This window comes from Macaca fascicularis, chromosome 14 (genome assembly GCF_037993035.2).
Source record: "Macaca fascicularis isolate 582-1 chromosome 14, T2T-MFA8v1.1".
Taxonomy (NCBI): Eukaryota; Metazoa; Chordata; class Mammalia; order Primates; family Cercopithecidae; genus Macaca; species Macaca fascicularis.
In genome coordinates this window covers 68,947,188-68,967,718 of record NC_088388.1, presented here as the reverse complement: position 1 = coordinate 68,967,718, position 20,531 = coordinate 68,947,188, and the positions used below count along the sequence as shown (strand labels likewise).

Sequence of the window (20,531 nt, the reverse complement as noted above, 5' to 3'; positions counted from 1 at the left end):
TAATTTTGTATCCTGAGACTTTGCTGAAGTTGCTTATCAGCTTAAGGAGATTTTGGGCTGAGACAATGGGGTTTTCTAAATATACAATCATGTCATCTGCAAACAGGGACAATTTGACTTCTTCTTTTCCTAACTGAATACCCTTGATTTCTTTCTCTTGCCTGATTGCCCTAGCCAGAACTTCCAACACTATGTTGAATAGGAGTGGTGAGAGAGGGCATCCCTGTCTTGTGCCAGTTTTCAAAGGGAATTTTTCCAGTTTTTGCCATTTCAGTATGATATTGGCTGTGGGTTTGTCATAAATAGCTCTTATTATTTTGAGGTACGTTCCATCAATACCGAATTTATTGAGTGTTTTTAGCATGAAGGGCTGTTGAATTTTGTCAAAAGCCTTTTCTGCATCTATTGAGATAATCATGTGGTTCTTGTCTTTGGTTCTGTTTATATGCTGGATTATGTTTATTGATTTGCAAATGTTGAACCAGCCTTGCATCCCAGGGATGAAGCCCACTTGATCATGGTGGATAAGCTTTTTGATGTGTTGCTGAATCCGGTTTGCCAGTATTTTATTGAGGCTTTTTGCATCGATGTTCATCAGGGATATTGGTCTAAAATTCTCTTTTTTTGTTGTGTCTCTGCCAGGCTTTGGTATCAGGATGATGTTGGCCTCATAACATGAGTTAGGGAGGATTCCCTCTTTTTCTATTGATTGGAATAGTTTCAGAAGGAATGGTACCAACTCCTCCTTGTACCTCTGGTAGAATTCAGCTGTGAATCCATCTGGTCCTGGACTTTTTTTGGTTGGTAGGCTATTAATTATTGCCTCAATTTCAGAGCCTGCTATTGGTCTATTCAGGGATTCAACTTCTTCCTGGTTTAGTCTTGGAAGAGTGTAAGTGTCCAGGAAATTATCCATTTCTTCTAGATTTTCCAGTTTATTTGCATAGAGGTGTTTATAGTATTCTCTGATGGTAGTTTGTATTTCTGTGGGGTCGGTGGTGATATCCCCTTTATCATTTTTAATTGCGTCGATTTGATTCTTCTCTCTTTTCTTCTTTATTAGTCTTGCTAGTGGTCTGTCAATTTTGTTGATCTTTTCAAAAAACCAACTCCTGGATTCATTGATTTTTTGGAGAGTTTTTTGTGTCTCTATCTCCTTCAGTTCTGCTCTGATCTTAGTTATTTCTTGCCTTCTGCTAGCTTTCGAATGTGTTTGCTCTTGCTTCTCTAGATCTTTTAATTGCTATGTTAGAGTGTCAATTTTAGATCTTTCCTGCTTTCTCTTGTGGGCATTTAGTGCTATAAATTTCCCTCTACACACTGCTTTAAATGTGTCCCAGAGATTCTGGTATGTTGTATCTTTGTTCTCATTGGTTTCAAAGAACATCTTTATTTCTGCCTTCATTTCGTTATGTACCCAGTAGTCATTCAGGAGCAGGTTGTTCAGTTTCCATGTAGTTGAGCGGTTTTGATTGAGTTTCTTAGTCCTGAGTTCTAGTTTGATTGCACTGTGGTCTGAGAGACAGTTTGTTATAATTTCTGTTCTTGTACATTTGCTGAGGAGTGCTTTACTTCCAGTTATGTGGTCGATTTTGGAGTAAGTACGATATGGTGCTGAGAAGAATGTATATTCTGTTGATTTGGGGTGGAGAGTTCTATAGATGTCTATTAGGTCTGTTTGCTGCAGAGATGAGTTCAATTCCTGGATATCCTTGTTAACTTTCTTTCTCGTTGATCTGTCTAATGTTGACAGTGGAGTGTTCAAGTCCCCCATTATTATTGTATAGGAGTCTAAGTCTCTTTTTAAGTCTCTAAGGACTTGCTTTATGAATCTGGGTGCTCCTGTATTGGGTGCACATATATTTAGGATAGTTAGCTCTTCCTGTTGAATTGATCCCTTTACCATTATGTAATGGCCTTCTTTGTCTCTTTTGATCTTTGATGGTTTAAAGTCTGTTTTATCAGAGACTAGCATTGCAACCCCCGCTTTTTTTTGTTCTCCATTTGCTTGGTAAACCTTCCTCCATCCCTTTATTTTGAGCCTATGTATGTCTCTGCATGTGAGATGGGTCTCCTGAATACAGCAGACTGATGGGTCTTGACTCTTTATCCAGTTTGCCAGTCTGTGTCTTTTAATTGGAGCATTTAGTCCATTTACATTTAAGGTTAATATTGTTATGTGTGAACTTGATCCTGCCATTATGATATTAACTGGTTATTTTGCTCGTTAGTTGATGCAGTTTCTTCCTAGCCTCGATGGTCTTTACATTTTGGCATGCTTTTGCAATGGCTGGTACCGGTTGTTCCTTTCCATGTTGAGTGCTTCCTTCAGGGTCTCTTGTAAGGCAAGCCTAGTGGTGACAAAATCTCTAAGCATTTGCTTATCTGTAAAGGATTTTATTTCTCCTTCACTTATGAAACTTAGTTTGGCTGGATATGAAATTCTGGGTTGAAAATTCTTTTCTTTAGGAATGTTGAATATTGGCCCCCACTCTCTTCTGGCTTGGAGAGTTTCTGCCGAGAGATCTGCTGTTAGTCTGATGGGCTTCCCTTTGTGGGTAACCCGACCTTTCTCTCTGGCTGCCCTTAAGATTTTGTCCTTCATTTCAACTTTGGTGAATCTGGCAATTATGTGTCTTGGAGTTGCTCTTCTCAAGGAGTATCTTTGTGGCTTTCTCTGTATTTCCTGGATTTGAATGTTGGCCTGCCCTGCTAGGTTGGGGAAGTTCTCCTGGATGATATCCTGAAGAGTGTTTTCCAAGTTGGTTCCATTTTCCCCCTCACTTTCAGGCACCCCAATCAGACGTAGATTTGGTCTTTTTACATAATCCCATACTTCTTGCAGGCTTTGTTCATTTCTTTTTCTTCTTTTTTCTTTTGGTTTCTCTTCTCGCTTCATTTCATTCATTTGATCCTCAATCGCAGATACTCTTTCTTCCAGTTGATCAAGTCGGTTACTGAAGCTTGTGCATTTTTCACGTATTTCTCGTGTCATGGTTTTCATCTCTTTCATTTCGTTTATGACCTTCTCTGCATTAATTACGCTAGCCATCAATTCTTCCACTTTTTTTTCAAGATTTTTAGTTTCTTTGTGCTGGGTACGTAATTTCTCCTTTAGCTCTGAGAAATTTGATGGACTGAAGCCTTCTTCTCTCATCTCGTCAAAGTCATTCTCCGTCCAGCTTTGATCCATTGCTGGTGATGAGCTGCGCTCCTTTGCCGGGGGAGATGCACTCTTATTTTTTGAATTTCCAGCTTTTCTGCCCTGCTTTTTCCCCATCTTTGTGGTTTTATCTGCCTCTGGTCTTTGATGATGGTGATGTACTGATGGGGTTTTGGTGTAGGTGTCCTTCCTGTTTGATAGTTTTCCTTCTAACAGTCAGGACCCTCAGCTGGAGGTCTGTTGGAGATTGCTTGAGGTCCACTCCAGACCCTGTTTGCCTGGGTATCAGCAGCAGAGGCTGCAGAAGATAGAATATTTCTGAACAGCAAGTGTACCTGTCTGATTCTTGCTTTGGAAGCTTCCTCTCAGGGGTGTACTCCACCCTGTGAGGTGTGGGGTGTTAGACTGCCCCTAGTGGGTGATGTCTCCCAGTTAGGCTACTCAGGTGTCAGAGACCCACTTGAGCAGGGAGTCTGTCCCTTCTCAGATCTCAACCTCTGTGTTGGGAGATCCACTGCTCTCTTCAAAGCTGTCAGACAGAGTCATTTGCGTCTGCAGAGGTTTCGGCTGCGTTTGTTATTGCCCTGTCCCCAGAGGTGGAGTCTACAGAGACAGGCAGGTTTCCTTGAGCTGCTGTGAGCTCCACCCAGTTCGAGCTTCCTAGCAGCTTTGTTTACCTACTTAAGCCTCAGCAATGGCGGGCGCCCCTCCCCCAGCCTCGCTACTGCCTTGCCGGTAGATCACAGACTGCTGTGCTAGCAATGAGGGAGGCTCCGTGGGTGTTGGACCCTCCCGGCCAGGTGTGGGATATGATCTCCTGGTGTGCCTGTTTGCTTAAAGCGCAGTATTGGGGTGGGAGTTACCCGATTTTCCAGGTGTTGTGTGTCTCAGTTCCCCTGGCTAGGAAAAGGGATTCCCTTCCCCCTTGCGCTTCCCAGGTGAGGCAATGCCTCGCCCTGCTTCAGCTCTCGCTGGTCGGGCTGCAGCAGCTGACCAGCACCGATCGTCCGGCACTCCCCAGTGAGATGAACCCAGTACCTCAGTTGAAAATGCAGAAATCACCGGTCTTCTGTGTCACTCGCGCTGGGAGTTGGAGACTGGAGCTGTTCCTATTCGGCCATCTTGCTCCGCCCCCCGTGATCTATAAATTTTATAAGTGGAGTGCTAAGCATTTCTAATGTCTCTCCAGAACTCAAGTCATCACATCCAAATATTATTCTGTGTTCTTCCCTGGCCCCCATCACCATAATTATCACAGATTTAAACTCTGGAATGTTTTGGAGATCATTATATTGTTAGAGTCCAGAAAACTAATATCCCTGAATATAGCACTTTAACATTCTGAACTAAAGAAGCAACCGCAAGGTTTCTCTGACATCCCCCAGGCCTTCCTGTCTTTCACTTCTTTGTCTTTCCCAAAGCATGGGATGAGGCTATTATCTGAAGTTCCCTTATCTACGTAGACACCAGACCCCTAAAGAGGAACACGATTGCCTCCCATCCCTTCCCTGAAATTCCATTAACCAGAGAAGATTAAAACTCATATTACAGAGGACGACACTGAAAACTAAACACCACACCTGGAACCCAGATGAACTTCATCTCAAACTATTGTCTCTTCTCAGGTCCCATTCAATGTCTCCCCTCCTCTATAAAGAAGGAAATATAAGCATCTATCCTTAATTCAGCTATCAGGTGATCATTCTCCTTAGATTTCTCCATGCTTATGCATGTTAATAAAATTCTATGTCTTTTTCCTGTTAATTTGTCTTTTGTCAATTCATTTTAACAGACATAGACTTGAACCTTCAGAGGGACAGTTTGAACTTCCCTATACACTCATGATCCTTCTCTCTTTCAGGTAAAACATCTGCAGGTCTAAATTACTTCTCCAATAGCAGGATCCTAACTGCCCTTAACATCTCAATCTTCCAAAGCAGATTCTTCAACTTATCATTATTTTTCTTTAATTGTAGTTCATAGAATTTCAAAGTCAGACCCTAACAAAAATATACTTATACTCTTCATGTTTATGATTTGGATTTTTTCTGGAGTCTACATTCATTAGCTGCACTTGTACTCATACTTCAAGATATACTGTTTTACCTCCACTTGAGCTGTACACATTCCTAACTATAATTTACTCAATATCCAGAAGCAGCAGTGAGAAGTGACTGGCACAGAGGAATGTTGCTCTTTGCTGGTCCCAGCTGTGGAATATTTGTGGTTTGTAACATAATTTTCCCTGATTACCAAAATTTTATTAGCCTCTCTCAAATCCTGAGAGATATTGGTTTTTTCCTAGGGCAAAGATGGAAGTTTAAAGCCAGAGGAACAGATGCCACTTCTAAGGGTTAGCGTCTTGCTCAATTCCCTGGGGGCCTGGCATATCTAGTATGGCCAGGAGATGGCAGTGTTGAACCATCTTCTGTTAGTAAAACACATTCCTGTCTCTCAGAGCCCCAGAGATAGGGTTTATCTCCTTCTCACTTGTGACAAAGAAAAAGGACGCTAAAATAAGGCAATGCATCGATTGAGACTCCATTTCATTTCTGAACAAATTGGACAGCGTTATTGTATGCTTGCTAAGGAAAAGGAATAGAAAACAAAACAAATATTGTATCTTATATTTACTCTTGACCATCAAAGGACTTCCAGAAGGCATTTCAGTGATAGAAGGAAGGAGTGTGTTTGGAAGTGGTAGGCAGAACAGGGTTTAGAATACAGTAATCCCTGTAAGAACTAAGACTTGCTAAGAGAAAGGGAAGAAAATCAATTATGCACAGATGATTTTTGGTCCTATTTTAAGAGACAGAAAATTAGAACAGTCCTTCCTAGAAAAGTAAATTACAGGCCTTTTTTTTTCTTTCTTTCTTTTTTTTTAATCTGTTGATCCCAAGAAGTTCCCTACTCTTAAATATCTTTAATAGAGAGTTTAATTTAAAATGCATATATGTTTTGGCTTTTAGTTTTTCCTTATGTAAAATTAATTAATGCAGAACGACACAAAGTAGAGAACCTAAACAAAATGGACTAATTCCTGGAAACATACAACCTCTCAATATTGAGCCAGAAAGAAATTGAAATTTTAAGCAGACCAATAACAAGTTCCAAAATTGAATCACTAATAAAAAACCTACCGACCATTAAAAGCCCTGGACCAGATAAACAGCTAAATTCTACAAAGAAGTATAGAAAAGAGCTAGTACCCATCCTACTAAAATGATTCCAAAATGTTGAGGAAAAGGGACTAATCTCTAACACATTCTGTGAGGCCAGATTTGTTCTGATACCAAAACCTGGGAGAGACACAAGAAGAAAAGAAACCTTTAGGCTAATATCTCTGATGAACATAGAGTCAAAAATCCTCAACAAAATACTAGCAAACCAAATCCAGCAGCACTTCAAAAAACTAATCTTCCAAGATCAAGTAGGTTTTATTCCTGGGATGCAAGGTTGGTTCAGCATACACATAACAATAAATGTAATTCATCACATAGACAGAACTATAAACGAAACCGCATGATTATCTCAATAGGCACAGAAAAGTTTTTCATAAAATTCAACATCCCTTCATGTTAAAAGTCCTCAACAAAGTAGGCATTAAAGGAACATACCTCAAAATAATAAAAGCTGTGTATTACAAACCTACACCCATCATATTAAATGGGCAAAAGGTGCAAGCATTCCCCCTGAGAAATGGAACAAGACAAGGATGCCCACTCTCACCACTACTATTCAACAAAGTACTGGAAGTTCCAGCCAGAACAATTTGACAGTAAAAAGAAACAAGAAGCAAAAGGGATCCAAGTAAGAAAAGGGGAAGTTAAACTATCTCTCTTCACCTGCAATATGATTCTATACCTAGGAAACCCCATAGTCTCTGCTCAGAGGTTGCTAGAACTGCTAAACGACTGAAATAAAATTTCAGAATACAAAATCAGTGTACAAAAATGAGTAGAATTTCTACACATCAACAACATCCAAGGTGAGGGCAAAATAAAGAATGCAATTCCATTCACAATAACCACAAAAAGAATAAAATACCTAGAAATACAGCTAACAAGGGAGGTGAAGGATTTCTACAATGAGAATTTAAAAACACTGCTCAAAGACATCAGAGTTGACACAAACAAATGATAAATAAAACATTTCTTGCTCTTGGATAGAAAGAATCAATGTTGTGAAATGACTATTTCCCAAAGCAATTTACGGATGCAATGTTATTCCTATCAAATTGCCAAAGACATTTTTCACATAATTAGAATAAAGATTCTAAAATTTATTTGGAACCCAAAAAGAGACTGAATAGCCAAAGCAATCTCAAGCAAAAGAACAAAGTCATGAAGTCACACCAGATGACTTCAAACTATACTCCAAGGCTACAGAAACGAAAGCAGCATGGTACTGGTACAGAATTAGACACATAAACCAATGGAACAGTTTAGAGAATTCTGAAATAAAGCTGCATGCCTACAATTATTTGATCTTTAACAAAGTTGACAATATGAGTAATTGGTAAAGGATGTCCTATTCAATAAATGGTGCTGGGATAACTGGCTAGCCATATGCAATCTTCTGCATCTGTTACAGAAGATTGTATTGGCTAGCCAGTAATCCCAGCACCATTTATTGAATTGAACATCTTTTACCATATATAAAAATCAATTCAAGATTAATTAATGTCTTAAATATAAGACCTCCATCTATAAAAACTCAAGAAGAAAATCTAGGAAATACTATTCTGGACCTTCTGCACAGCAAGAAAAACTATTAACAGAGTAAGTAGACAAGCTATAGAATAGGAGAAAATATTTGCAAAATATGCATCCAAGAAAGGTCTACCAACCCCATTAAAAAGTAGGCAAAGAACATGAACAGATATTTCTCAAAAGAAGATATTCATGGGGCCATCAAGCATATGAAAAAATGCTCATCACTAATCATTAGAGAAATACTAATCAAAAGCACAATAAGATATTACCTCACATCAGTCTGAATAGTTATTATTAAAAGGTCAAAAAGTAACAGATGCTGGTGAGGTTGTAGAGAAAAAAGGATGCTTATACACTGCCAGTGAGAATGTAGATTAGTCTAGCCAATGTAGAACGCAGTTTGGAGATTTCTCAAAGAACTTGCAACAGAACTACCATTCGACCCAGCAAGCCCATCCCTGGATATATACCTAAAGGAATGTAAATTATTCTACCGAAAAAACACATACACTTCTGTGTTCATCACAATGCTATTCACAGTAGTGAAGACATGGAATCAACCTAGATGCTCATCAGTGGTGGACTGCATAAAGAAAATGTAGTACATGTACACCATGGAATACTATACAGCCATAAAAAAGAAAGGGACTATATCCTTTGCAGCAACATGGATGCAGCTGGAGGCCATAATCCTAAGTGAATTAATGCAGGAACAGAAAACAAAATAACACATGTTCTCACTTATAAGTGGAAGATAAATTTTGAGTACACATGGCCACAAAGAAGGGAACAATAGACACCAGCATCTACTTGAGGTCAGAGGGTGGGAAAAGGGTGAGGGCTGAAAAACTACTTACTGGGTGTTACATTCACTATCTGTTTGATGAAATCGTTTGTACATCAAACCCCAGTGGTATGAAATTTTCCATGTAAAAAACCTACACCTGTACCACCTGAACCAAAAATAAAGTTTAAAAAAAAAGAAAAAAAAAAAGAAAGAAAGAAAAGAGAACGTTGATTCATCCCCAAGGAAAAAAGAAAAATCTACAGTATAGGAAAATTTAACATAGTTCTCTTTGTAACTGAAAAACAAGGCAATAATTAAGCTTTAAAAATTCTACAAACATCATATTGACACATAGAATATATACTTCAATGTAAGAAACGGGGCTGCACCTTTATGTTCATTGCCTTCATGAACATTCCTTTATCCTAAATTCTAATCATAGTTCTTAAAGCATGGAATAATCTTAATAAATATTTGCTAAAGAAACTAAAACACATTAGGAGATATTTTTACTATGAATGTAAAAATACTGTTTATCTTCTGTTAAACTCAGTGGTTTGCCAAGTACTACATCAGGAATATATTCACTTATCTTTTTTTACCAAATATATACAATAAAAATATATAAAAAATAAATAAAGCATAACTAAAAATCCCATGTAACCCATCACACTGTTTCTTGAGGGAAGGTTCAATACAATTGAATCATACTTCTTCTGCACTTCCACAATATTTCCCACCCTCCTTCCAGAGATAATTAATATCCTACAACTGGAGAGTATTATTTCTAATGTTATTCTTTGTATTTTTACCAGTTCACTCTCCTCAGTCTGACTTCAACAACACTTTGACAGAATGAGACACATTAAATCTGTTGATTTCACCTTATTTCTGCTGTGCTTCATTTCTTTCACAGTTCATCTACGATCTTGCTTTCATTCTTTGCTTTCCATTCAACTATTTTATCTCATCTGGTCTCATCATATCTAAGCTCATCTTTGAATTTAAACATACACTTTGTCTATTCCTTCTTCCCTGAAAATGAATTTTACTGAAGAAAAATGTTGATGAGACTTGTTTTAAATGTATGACAAATAACATCAAATGGGTCTCTTAGTGATGTTTTTTAATGAAAGCTAATGATAGCCAAAAAGTGAAAGCATTGTAAATGTCTGTCAACTGATGGCTAAATGAATAAAATGTGGCATACCCATATAATGGAATATCACTCAACCTTAAAAAGAAATGCATTACTGATATATTGTACATGGATTAACCTTTAAAATATTACATTAATATAAGAATTAATTGAAAAGAATTGAAAAAAGTCAATAGAAGAGTTCACATATGAAATGCTTTATTTATATAAAACATCCAGACAGGAAAATCCATTGAAACAGAAAAGAGATTAGAGATTGCTAAGACTGGAAATGGGGGGAACAGAAGTAATCCGGTGTGGCTACTAATGTGTATAGATTTTTTTTTAGGACGACAAAAATATTTTGGAATTAGGTAGTGATGATGGTTGCACAGCCTTTATAATACACTAAAAGTCATCAAATTGCATACTTTAAAATTACTAATATTATGGCACGTGAATTCTATCTCAGTAAAAATAAACAGTTGAATAAAGATCACCAAGGTATTCTGTTGTCTCAGTTGGCATGTTTCTGAGCATGTTACACACACACTCTGCCCAAAGTCATTGACCTAGCTCCAGCTAGAGGATCGTCAGCCACACAGCTATCCTGGACTCTGCTCCATTCATTTCTGTCTCTTTGCACTTAAACCTGAAATCATTTTTCTCTGAGTCTTAATTCTCAGAGTATGTACACCTGGGCCTACATGTTTAAGGTGTGTTTTAGCCTAGATCTGTGCTACATGCTTGAAGACCCTTTTCTCACATATTCCTCACAAGTCTCTGAGGCTTGTATTGTTAGCCCCATTGTAGAGAAGAGGAAATAACATGCCCAGGGGTATGTAGAATGTTAAAGGAAGGATAATGGAGAATCACAGACCTTTTTGATTCCTAGCTTTGATACCTGTTTATCCATCTTTAACTTAAGGCAATCCCTTCGAGCCCTCAAACAATTCACTCTTGGAATAAATGTCTCTTTTTAAGATGTTCGTTGCATCATAGTCAGGGCATATGAGTCTGACTCATATCTCAGCCCTCTAGCTGCTATAAGTGGCTGTCCATTACCTCAGACTCTGCATCCAATTAGCCAGAGCCCTCAATTGAAGAGCAATGGAGCGGACTCCCAGAAAATATGTGCACAACCTCATTTTGAGGCCAGGTCTCTTTTTTTACACCTTAAAAAAAGGTAATATGAACCCAGGTCTTCAGCACGGAACAAATTTGACCTGCAAAGAAGACCAAAAGGCAATCAAGAGGTCAAACAGATCTGTGTGCTGACTGGCACCTAGCTGAAACCAGCTGGACCAGATGCCGTACTCCATGTGGAGATTTCTTCAGCAGACTGGCTGGGGTTTCTTTAGCAGAGAACACTGGACAGGGACAACATTGTTACAGAAACTAGTAATATTATTATGCGCTGTAATTGTTCTTTTTATTAATTACAGATTTAAATGACTTGAAATGCCAACCCACAGTCTAATTATGACACAAATTTTTCATTTAATTTTTTCCATTAGATAATGTGCGTTTTTATGATCTTTGTTATTTGTGTTCCCTCATACTCCAGAGAAGGAAAAACAACATGTGTTTTTTAGGATATTTAATGTGTTTTTTCTGATAGACTTATGTTGAATTTTTATTTTCTGTTGATATTTTCCAATATGGGTGTTTTGTCTATTTTCATTTATATAATTTGGTGCATTTTTATACCAGATACTTTGAAATACAGTTTTTTCATTCACTCGTGATTAATCTGTAGTTATCATCATATTGTTTGTTTTGGTTTCTTATTTAGGAATATCACATGCTTATTATCTTTATTCTTTATCCTTCATGCATACTAAATTTTCTGAAAGAATTCATATATTTATGATTTTTTTTTCTTTTGGGAGAATAACTCCTCATTAATTATTCTTTCTGCATTATTAATGGCATAACTACTGAAATATTTAATGCTCTAATCCAGAATTAAAATGGTTATTTCATGATTAAGTTTTGCTTATATAATTCAACAATTTTTAACATGTCTGCCTATCAACTAACATGTTGTTTTATCTTTTGTCATTGTATTTTTGATTCTTTCTAAATACAGTTAATGTTTACATAAACTTTATTTAAAAAACAAACATATTATGACTCAAAGTTATTTCTACATTATTGACAAGATTTTTCCCCAAAATTACATGAATCTATATCTGCCTCTTGAATGATATGATTTTTTACATCAGAACGTTTTACTGTATTATTTATTCCTTCGACCATGCATCTTTTCAAAATTAGTGATTCAGATGACTCTGTCAACTTGATTCTTAGGAAAAAAAAAATTGTTTGGTTCTGTCTTGACTAAAGTCCTTATTCAGGAGGTGGTTTCTTATATGTCAGTTCTGTGTTTAGCCAATATATTATTTCAGGTTTGCATAACGATTATTTCAAGTCTTCACCTTTCTTTTACCCTGATAATATGGAAATAAAATCTCTAGTATGCAGGTTTTCTGTATGGTAAGATTGCATATTACCTTAGAGTCTCCAAATTTGTGGCTTTTGAATACCATTAATTGACACAAATAAAATGTTTACTCTGTTCATTATTCAATGTCATTTTCACTTAGATTCTAAGCAATACAGAGGCATTGTCCTCTGTATTGCTGATAAAGGGTAAATAAGATACAGTTTCTGTACTCAAGATGCTTTCAGTGGGTAACAGAATTTGTATGTTCAATTATTGAACTTAAACTTCCAAACGTGAGTAAAACTCAAATTAGGTAAAAATCAATAAAATTGTCTGGTTCTAGAAGGATATTTGATATGTAAACCCAGATCCCTGATTTTATTTTTCTAAAAATGATATTTGTGAATATGTTTAATATTTTTCAATTTTTTTGCATTCTCTCCTTGTACATTCCTTGGTGTTTATAGTCATTGGTTGAATTACATAAGTTTCATGTTGCAGATGTTGGTATTACTGATTTCATATTATTTTTATATTGATAAGTATTTCAGATAAAGTAGATAAGACACATAAATGATTCCAAATTTATCAAAATATAGATTCAAAGCAAATACTAAAAAGTGAGGTGTACTTTAGAATTACAGGTATGTGTTGAGCTAGTAGTTTGAGAATATTGATCTGTGACTTTCATTACATTTAGGTTTTTACTTAGAACCAACCCTAAATCTCTATAGGAGTCACTAATGATCAAGTTACTTTTTTGAAGAAAAACACTTTCAGAACATGGTCACGAATTTGCTTGGTCTTCACTCCATAGACAATAGGGTTGAGAAAAGGTGGAACTAACAGGTAAAGATTTGACAAGAGGATATGAACATATGGTGGTATGTGTGAACCAAACCTGTGTGTGAAGAAAGAGAAGAAGGCAAGAAGGTAGAACTGTAGGAAGACACAAATGTGGGCAATGCATGTATTGAAGGCCTTGAATCGTGCCTCCTTCTGGGGCAGCTGAAAGACAGTGATAAAAATTTGGACATAGGACAAGGTAATAAAGATTATGTCAAACCCTAGGATTGCGAAGGCAACAAATAGGCCATATATCTTGTTGACTCGGATATCTTCAATAGCCAGCTTCACAATGGCCATGTGCTCACAATAAGAGTGAGAGACGACTGTAGTTCGATAATGTTTAAGACAGCATTTGATGAGCCCTAAGGAAGGTATTATAAGAATGGCAGCCCTGAGTGTCACCCCAAGTCCAATATGAGTTAAGAACTGCGGGGAAAAGATGGTGGCATGTCTCAAGGGGATACAGATGGCCACATAGCGATCCAGGGCCATTGCCAGAAGGATACCTGATTCAATTGCCTGGAATGAATGAATAAGCCACATTTGCAAAAGACAGGCATCAAAAGAAATCTCTGGCAAATGGAACCAGAAGATGCCTAACATTTTGGGAAGAATGCAGGTGTTAAGTGCAATGTCTGTGCCTGCCAACATGGCCAAAAAAATGTACATGGGTATATGGAGGCTGTTTTCATGTTTGATTATAACTAAAATTAGGGAATTTCCAATCACACCAATAAGATACATGGCAGAGAAGGGAATCCCAATCCAACACTGTACTGACTCCAGACCGGGAATCCCAATTAGTATAAACGCAGAGGGCATGAAGACTGAGCCATTGAATGTCGGCATGATTTGTTCAGCAGAATCAAGTAGTAGATTTGCTGTTTCATCTTCTATTCTCTGTTGAGCCTTGATGAATTAAAATTAAAAATATGTTAATTTAGTTTAGGAAAATATACTTTAGTTATTTTAGGAGTGTATCATGTTATATTTTCTATTCTAACTAATCTTCTCGAATTTTCTCTTTCCTTTACCAAAGTCACTGAAAGATGAACATCAGGTTCTATTTCTCCATGTCTTAATCATTTTCAGTGGGCAAAATTAAATGGATTAGATCGCTTCTTTCTGATTCATGACTACTGGATCAACAGTATTTTATGTTTGTTACTCAGCATATGTGCTTTTTCTGTGACTTACCAATTGAAATTGTAAAAAAAAAAAAAAAAAAAAAAAATTAATGCAAAGCAAAAGAATTTTAAAATGAGACTTCACCTACATTAGCCATAAAGAAAAGATCCACAGGCCGGGCGCGGTGGTTCACGCCTGTAATTCCAGCACTTTGGGATGTCAAGGCCGGCAGATCACGAGGTCAGGAGATGAGACCATCCTGGTTAACTCCGTGAAACTCCGTCTCTACTAAAAATACAAAAACTTAGCCGGGCATGGTGGCAGGCGCCTGTAGTCCCAGCTACTCGGGAGGCTGAGGCAGGAGAATGTCGTGAACTACTCGGGAGGTGGAGCTTGCAGTGACCCGAGACCGCACCACTGCACTCCAGCCTGGGCGACAGAGCAAGACTCTGTCTCAAAAAAAAAAAAAAAAAAAAATTTACTATAATCAGTTTATGTGTGTGTTCAGTAAACATATATTAAACAGCTGCATACAGTGGAGACTGCATTTAAATATATATAAACATGAACCATCTCTCAACCACACGGTGTACTATATTTAAATGTTTATAAATATAAAATATCTCTCAATCACATGGTATAATGAAGACATACACATTGAAAAATAGTTGCACCATGGCCAGGCTTGGTGACTCATGCAGGTAATCCCAGCGCTTTGGGAGGCCAATTTATGCATTGGACTTAATTAAAATTAAGAACATTTCTAGTCATCAGACACACTATTAAGAAAGTACAGGCCGGGCACAGTGGCTCACGCCTCTAATCCCAGCACTTTGGGAGGCCGAGGCAGGTGGATCATGAGGTCAGGAGATCAAGACCATCCTGGCTAACCCGGTGAAACCCCGTCTCTACTAAAAAATACAAAAAACTATCCGGGTGACACAAAAAACTAGCCGGGCAAGGTGGCGGGCGCCTGTAGTCCCAGCTACTCGGGAGGCTGAGGCAGGAGAATGGCGTGAACCTGGGAGGCGGAGCTTGCAGTGAGCTGAGATCGTGCCACTGCACTCCAGCCTGGGCTATAGAGCTAGACTCTGTCTTGAAAAAAAAAAAAGAAGAAAAGAAAGGATCCACAGTGCTGGTAGACCATTCTGGTCACATTCAGAAGACAAGTTTGAATGAAATGTTTTTTAGTTTTGAAAATCATTGACTGCCTTTTTTTTTTTTCCAGGTTAGTTTTTTTCATAGTCTGATTCTTCTCATATAGACTCAAAATTCTTTCAACTTAATTTTTCAAACTTTCAGTGTCTTCTCAAAACCCAATCATATGTCGTATACCTAGTCCTGTGCATTCTCTAACAAAATTAATTCCTTATTTTTGAATTCATGGGTCTTTTCTTCAGCACTTCCTATGAAAGCTTGTTCTCACCTACCATGCTCTGCCATGTGCACATCTCTTGTATTTAATATCAATTGCCAACATATACATTTTAATTTTCATTACCTGGAAATAGGCATTGTTACCTCCCAAAGCCTGAACCATCATCTCTTCTTAACAACTTGAAATTACATGAAAAATGTTATTTTTTTTCTTTACATAAAGCTTTATATATCTATACATCTTCTATCCACTCAAATACAATTATTTCTGTAGAGGTGAAAATTTTCTTTGGCACATTATTTTGCATAGGAGTATTTCAACACATTTTCTGTCTCTGCCCTTCACTGGTAACTCCAACATGTAACACTCTAGGCTTTCAGAGCCTCCTATCTCTGTTACCAGGGGACAAGTTTCAGTGTAGAGTGGCTTTGCCTTTTCATCATCCAAAGCTCAATGGCTTTTTATTGTCTGAATTAATCTCTATTTCAAGAAAATATTTGCACCACAAAATATGTAAAATATTAAATAATTTATATATTACCTGTATTTTCTTTTAGTAATTGCAAAACTCACTTTCTGAAGTAATTTAAGTAGACTGCAAAATAGATAGAGATAGTAGTGGAAGGCCAACAAGGAAAAATCCCACCAATCTGCCAGCCTCATCACCTTTCATTTGTCTGTTTGTTTAATTTTTTCCTTTTCCGCTGATATACTTAGATTGTTTCCGGGAAGTGAAAGAGCACATATAAGCTATCTCCAGTAATTGCAGAAATATCTCTTTCTTTCTTTCCATAAAACTTATCCAAGAAATAAATTAGATGTTTATTATTTAATGATTTTAATTAACAAAGATTTATTAAGTATCCACTATGATCCAAATACTGTTTGAAGCAATTGAGAAACAAAGATAATTTTATTTATTCCATATTTATTAATTATCTACATTTTGCTGAATGCTTGGACTTCAAAAAGCAACATGTACCATTTATTAAATATGTGTTAAATATCACTTAATTAATATCTTTAAACATTTTACATTGTTTTACCATTCTTAACTTACGAAATTACCATTGATTATATTAATATATTAATGTTAATATTAATATAGTTGATTATATTAATGAAAGCCTAGGACTTCTTGTTATAAGTAAATATACTTGGATCAAAATTTTATGCTGTATTTACCCAGAAAGAATAAAATATGCAAATTTGTGTCCTCTGAGATTTTATAAATATAATTCTATAAATAAGGATTAAAAGATCTGTGTATCAGAGTATAATTACATCAGGCTGGGTGATGTAAAAATATACCAACTATTTTCATCAGTGAACTTGTTAAGATTCTGATGGACATTACTCCTCAGTCACTTTAATTTACCACATAGGTATAGGACACACAGTATAGAACATGTTTATTATATGCTACCTGTTTGATATATGTCCACTTCTTGAAAACATACCATCCGAATGTAAATAAAAAATAAAAGTTTAAGTCCCTTCAACCATTTGAATGGACTTTCTCCTGATCCAGGGCACTCTAAAATTTAACCTGAAAGGCTGGTTCAGGCCATGAAGGGAAGTAGGGGTGAGACATGCCTCATTATATCTCTCCAGCATTAACATCAACACAGACCTTAAGTCTAATAAGAAACATTTACAATCTGTTCTCTCTCAAGCTTGCTACTCAGAGACTTCATCTGCATGATAAAACTTTGATCTCCATAACCTCTTATTGTAACTCAGATATTCCCTTCTAATTGTCAATTAGAAAAATTTTAAACCTACCTACAAACCTGGAACCACCCCTGATTCCTGGACATAATCAACGTATTTCTTAAATGTATTTTATTGAAGTCTCATTTCTCCCTAAAATGCATAAAACCAAGCTGCACCCAGACTACCTTGGCACATGTTCTTAGGACCTCCTGAGCACTGTGTCCCAGGCCATGGTCACTCATATTTGGCTCGGAATAAATCTCTTCAAATATTTTACAGAGTTTGACTCTTTTTGTTGACACATATACTGGGCAATAATCTCCAATTTGGCTCAAAAATATTTAGTATTGCCTTTATCAGAAATAGTGCCTTGATTAATTCCACAGGGCCACTTGAGTAATAGTTGCACTGGAGACTCCTTGAAAGGTAACATACAAATTCGAGCTTTGACAAAGTATGTACTGTGTAGTCAGAGAAAAGACAAAAAAAGCAAAAAGAGATGATGAAGCAAGTGAACAAAACAGCAAGTAAATGAAATAGAGAGCAAGCCTTCAATCAAAAAGCCCATAGATCAGGTTGAGAAAATAATGACCTTTCTTCTGGATAGTTTTTTATTTCCATTTCTATTTCCACCTCCACTTCCACCTTCCAATAGGCCTAATTTCTTTTTCTAGGGCAGGCTTTCTCAATCTCAGCACTGACATTTTAAGCCAAATAAATTATTTATTGTGGGAGATATCATCTGTATTATAAAAGGTTTAGAAGCATCTCTGGCTCTTATCCATTGAATGCCAGTAGCACACTTCCTTGTAGCAACAATAAAAAATGCCTTAAAGCATTGCCAGATGTCCCTTGGATGCATGGAGAGGGACATATCACTGGTCGTTAGCAGTTATAACCTAATACTTCATATTAGAGGGGAAAATAAGCCCTTAATTAAATAAAGATTGATGAATTTATGTATTTTAAATCAAACTGGGCAGAATAAAACTGGGTATTGAGGGAAATAATTCTTCAGTAGATACTGGCCAGATAAAGGAGACAGAGAAGGACATTCCTTAAAAACAAAATAGTTTGTATAAAATCACAGAAGTATGAAACATATGCTGAAAAAACATATCAATAAATATTTTACTACATAAATTAGTTCATAAGCAGAAATATTAGTTGGTCAAATGTAAAAGGGAAAGGATCAAATGTAAAGTTACTATTTTAAGCCAAGTAATTAAAAGTTTGTAGATCATAGGCCAGAAATTTGGCCTTTTAAAAATTTTATCTGCTAGCAAGTTAGCAAATGATTTTAAGGGAGTGAAAACTAGGGCACAGTAAGATCTTGCTAGAAATGTATTTGTGATAGTCCAGATGGAATATTATAAAGTAATGTAACAATAGTGAAGGATTAACAACAAATCAAAATCTGTGAGGACTCACCCACATGATGTAAGGGTAAATTGAGAGAGGAGCAAAACATGTTCTTGCACTGAGAATTACTGCACTGGATGAGAAAAGGCAGCCTAGGGAAGAACTTTGTTTGCACAAGTATGCATATGTTTAAAGGAAGAAGAAAGCTTCCTGAACCCCTTGAAATTCCTGGGCTAAAGTCAACACTCTAGAAACTTACATCTTGGATGTGTGAATAAACCCTAAATAACTACCACTCCAGTTCTGACACAAGATAATTCCAAGGATCTAAAAGTACTAAGGGATTTAGGAGTCTAAATTTACACTCCCTCCTAAAGTTAATCCATACTATCCACAATATCAGAAATCTCATCCATTTATATCATCTTTAAAGTTCACAATTTGATCTCTGCCTGAAACCTTCCCATGACAGAAAACTCTCTCCCTCTTTTTTTTTTTTTTTTCTGAGATAGTGTGCCACATTGCAGTACAGCTTCCAGCCTCATCTAGGTCTTTATACGTAGCCCCAAACTGCCTCCCTCTTAATTTCTCATGAAGGTCTGAAATCTACATTTTAATAATAGACACCAGTCATAGTGTCTATGACAGTGAATTCTACAGAACCTGGAGCCAGTCAAGAGAGGTCAAATCCTAGACCTGCTATTGCTTGACTTTGTATGCCCTTGAGCCAGTTGTGAAATTCTAACTACCTCAGTTTCCTCATTGGTAAAATAGAAAGAGACACATTACAGAGTGATTGTAAAAATTAATGACATAATCCATTTCAAATATTGAGAAATAAACAAAAACGTGTTAATTGGCACCAGCTATTTTTCCATAAGACTTTATCCTTCTTATCCCATGAAATAACTTCACATATTTGATGGCACAGTGAGCATTTCTCCTAAATCTTCCCCAGTCTAGGCACGTTCAGTTTTCTTGGCTTTTAACATTTGCTTATCAGCCCAGATAATCATTCTCTAGATGTCCTCCCATTATTAAATCTCACTCTAAAATTTGTCACCCAGCATTTCATCAACTGATCCGTAAATATTCTGAAAACCATGAGATACCATGAGACATCATTTTAGAGTTTGAACACTCAACTATTTTAAGATTCTGTTGCATTTTTATCATTCTGGCATATTGAATCACAGAAGATATATGTTCTCTTTAGAATGAATTCTCCAATTTCCCAAATACAATGCAGAATCTCAAGCTCAAAGACTTACCAGGGATATCAATGGACTTATAAGTAGAAGTCATAGAGTAGAACTCTCTCTCTCTTTTTTTTTTTTTTATGTTTCAGGCAGTGAGCCCTCAGCGTTTTGTATTATAAAAGGCCCCTTTGGGATTGGGGTCTCACAAATCTCTGGCCAGCCTTGAGGACCACTTGGGACAAGAGACAGAATTTGGTTAAGAACTCACAAGATTCATTAACTAATCGTGCTCTGTATCTAAAAATAAAAACAGAAACAAAAATACTAAATCTCTTCAGGACTTGGAACCAAAATGAACTCCCGTTTACAAATTCACAAGAGATGACAGTGTACCATGATGACAATGTCATCACAGCACTTAATTATAAAAATAATGAGCCAATAAAGAGAAATTAAAATGTCTTGAAATATTCAGACTAATAAGTGTAGACAAATGCTGACAGATAATTAAAGGAATATTTTTGTAGTTTAATTACAGTATGACAGGCAATTATTTCTCATTAGGTTCATGAAAGAGGCTGACTTTGAAAAGTGTACCTCAGGGCCCCAATCACAGTCACTCTCTAGGCCTCTTGTGCATGAGCTTT

At 36.7% G+C, this 20,531-nt stretch overlaps 1 protein-coding gene across 1 annotated transcript; it reads right to left on the bottom strand.

Annotated features, from left to right (window-relative positions):
• Positions 1 to 10,057: 10,057 nt before the first annotated feature.
• OR52A5 (olfactory receptor family 52 subfamily A member 5) lies at positions 10,058 to 20,002 on the bottom strand. Its single transcript, XM_045370691.2, has 2 exons — positions 19,957 to 20,002; positions 10,058 to 14,010 (listed from the first exon to the last, which is right to left on the bottom strand). The coding sequence occupies exon 2, from the start codon at positions 13,948 to 13,950 to the stop codon at positions 13,000 to 13,002; it is 951 nt and encodes a 316-aa protein (XP_045226626.2). The 5' UTR covers positions 13,951 to 14,010; positions 19,957 to 20,002; the 3' UTR covers positions 10,058 to 12,999.
• Positions 20,003 to 20,531: the final 529 nt, after the last annotated feature.

What these genes read in the sequence shown, in the direction of transcription:
- OR52A5 (XM_045370691.2), bottom strand. Translation starts at nt 13,950, where the DNA reads ATGCCGACATTCAATGGCTCAGTCTTCATGCCCTCTGCGTTTATACTA.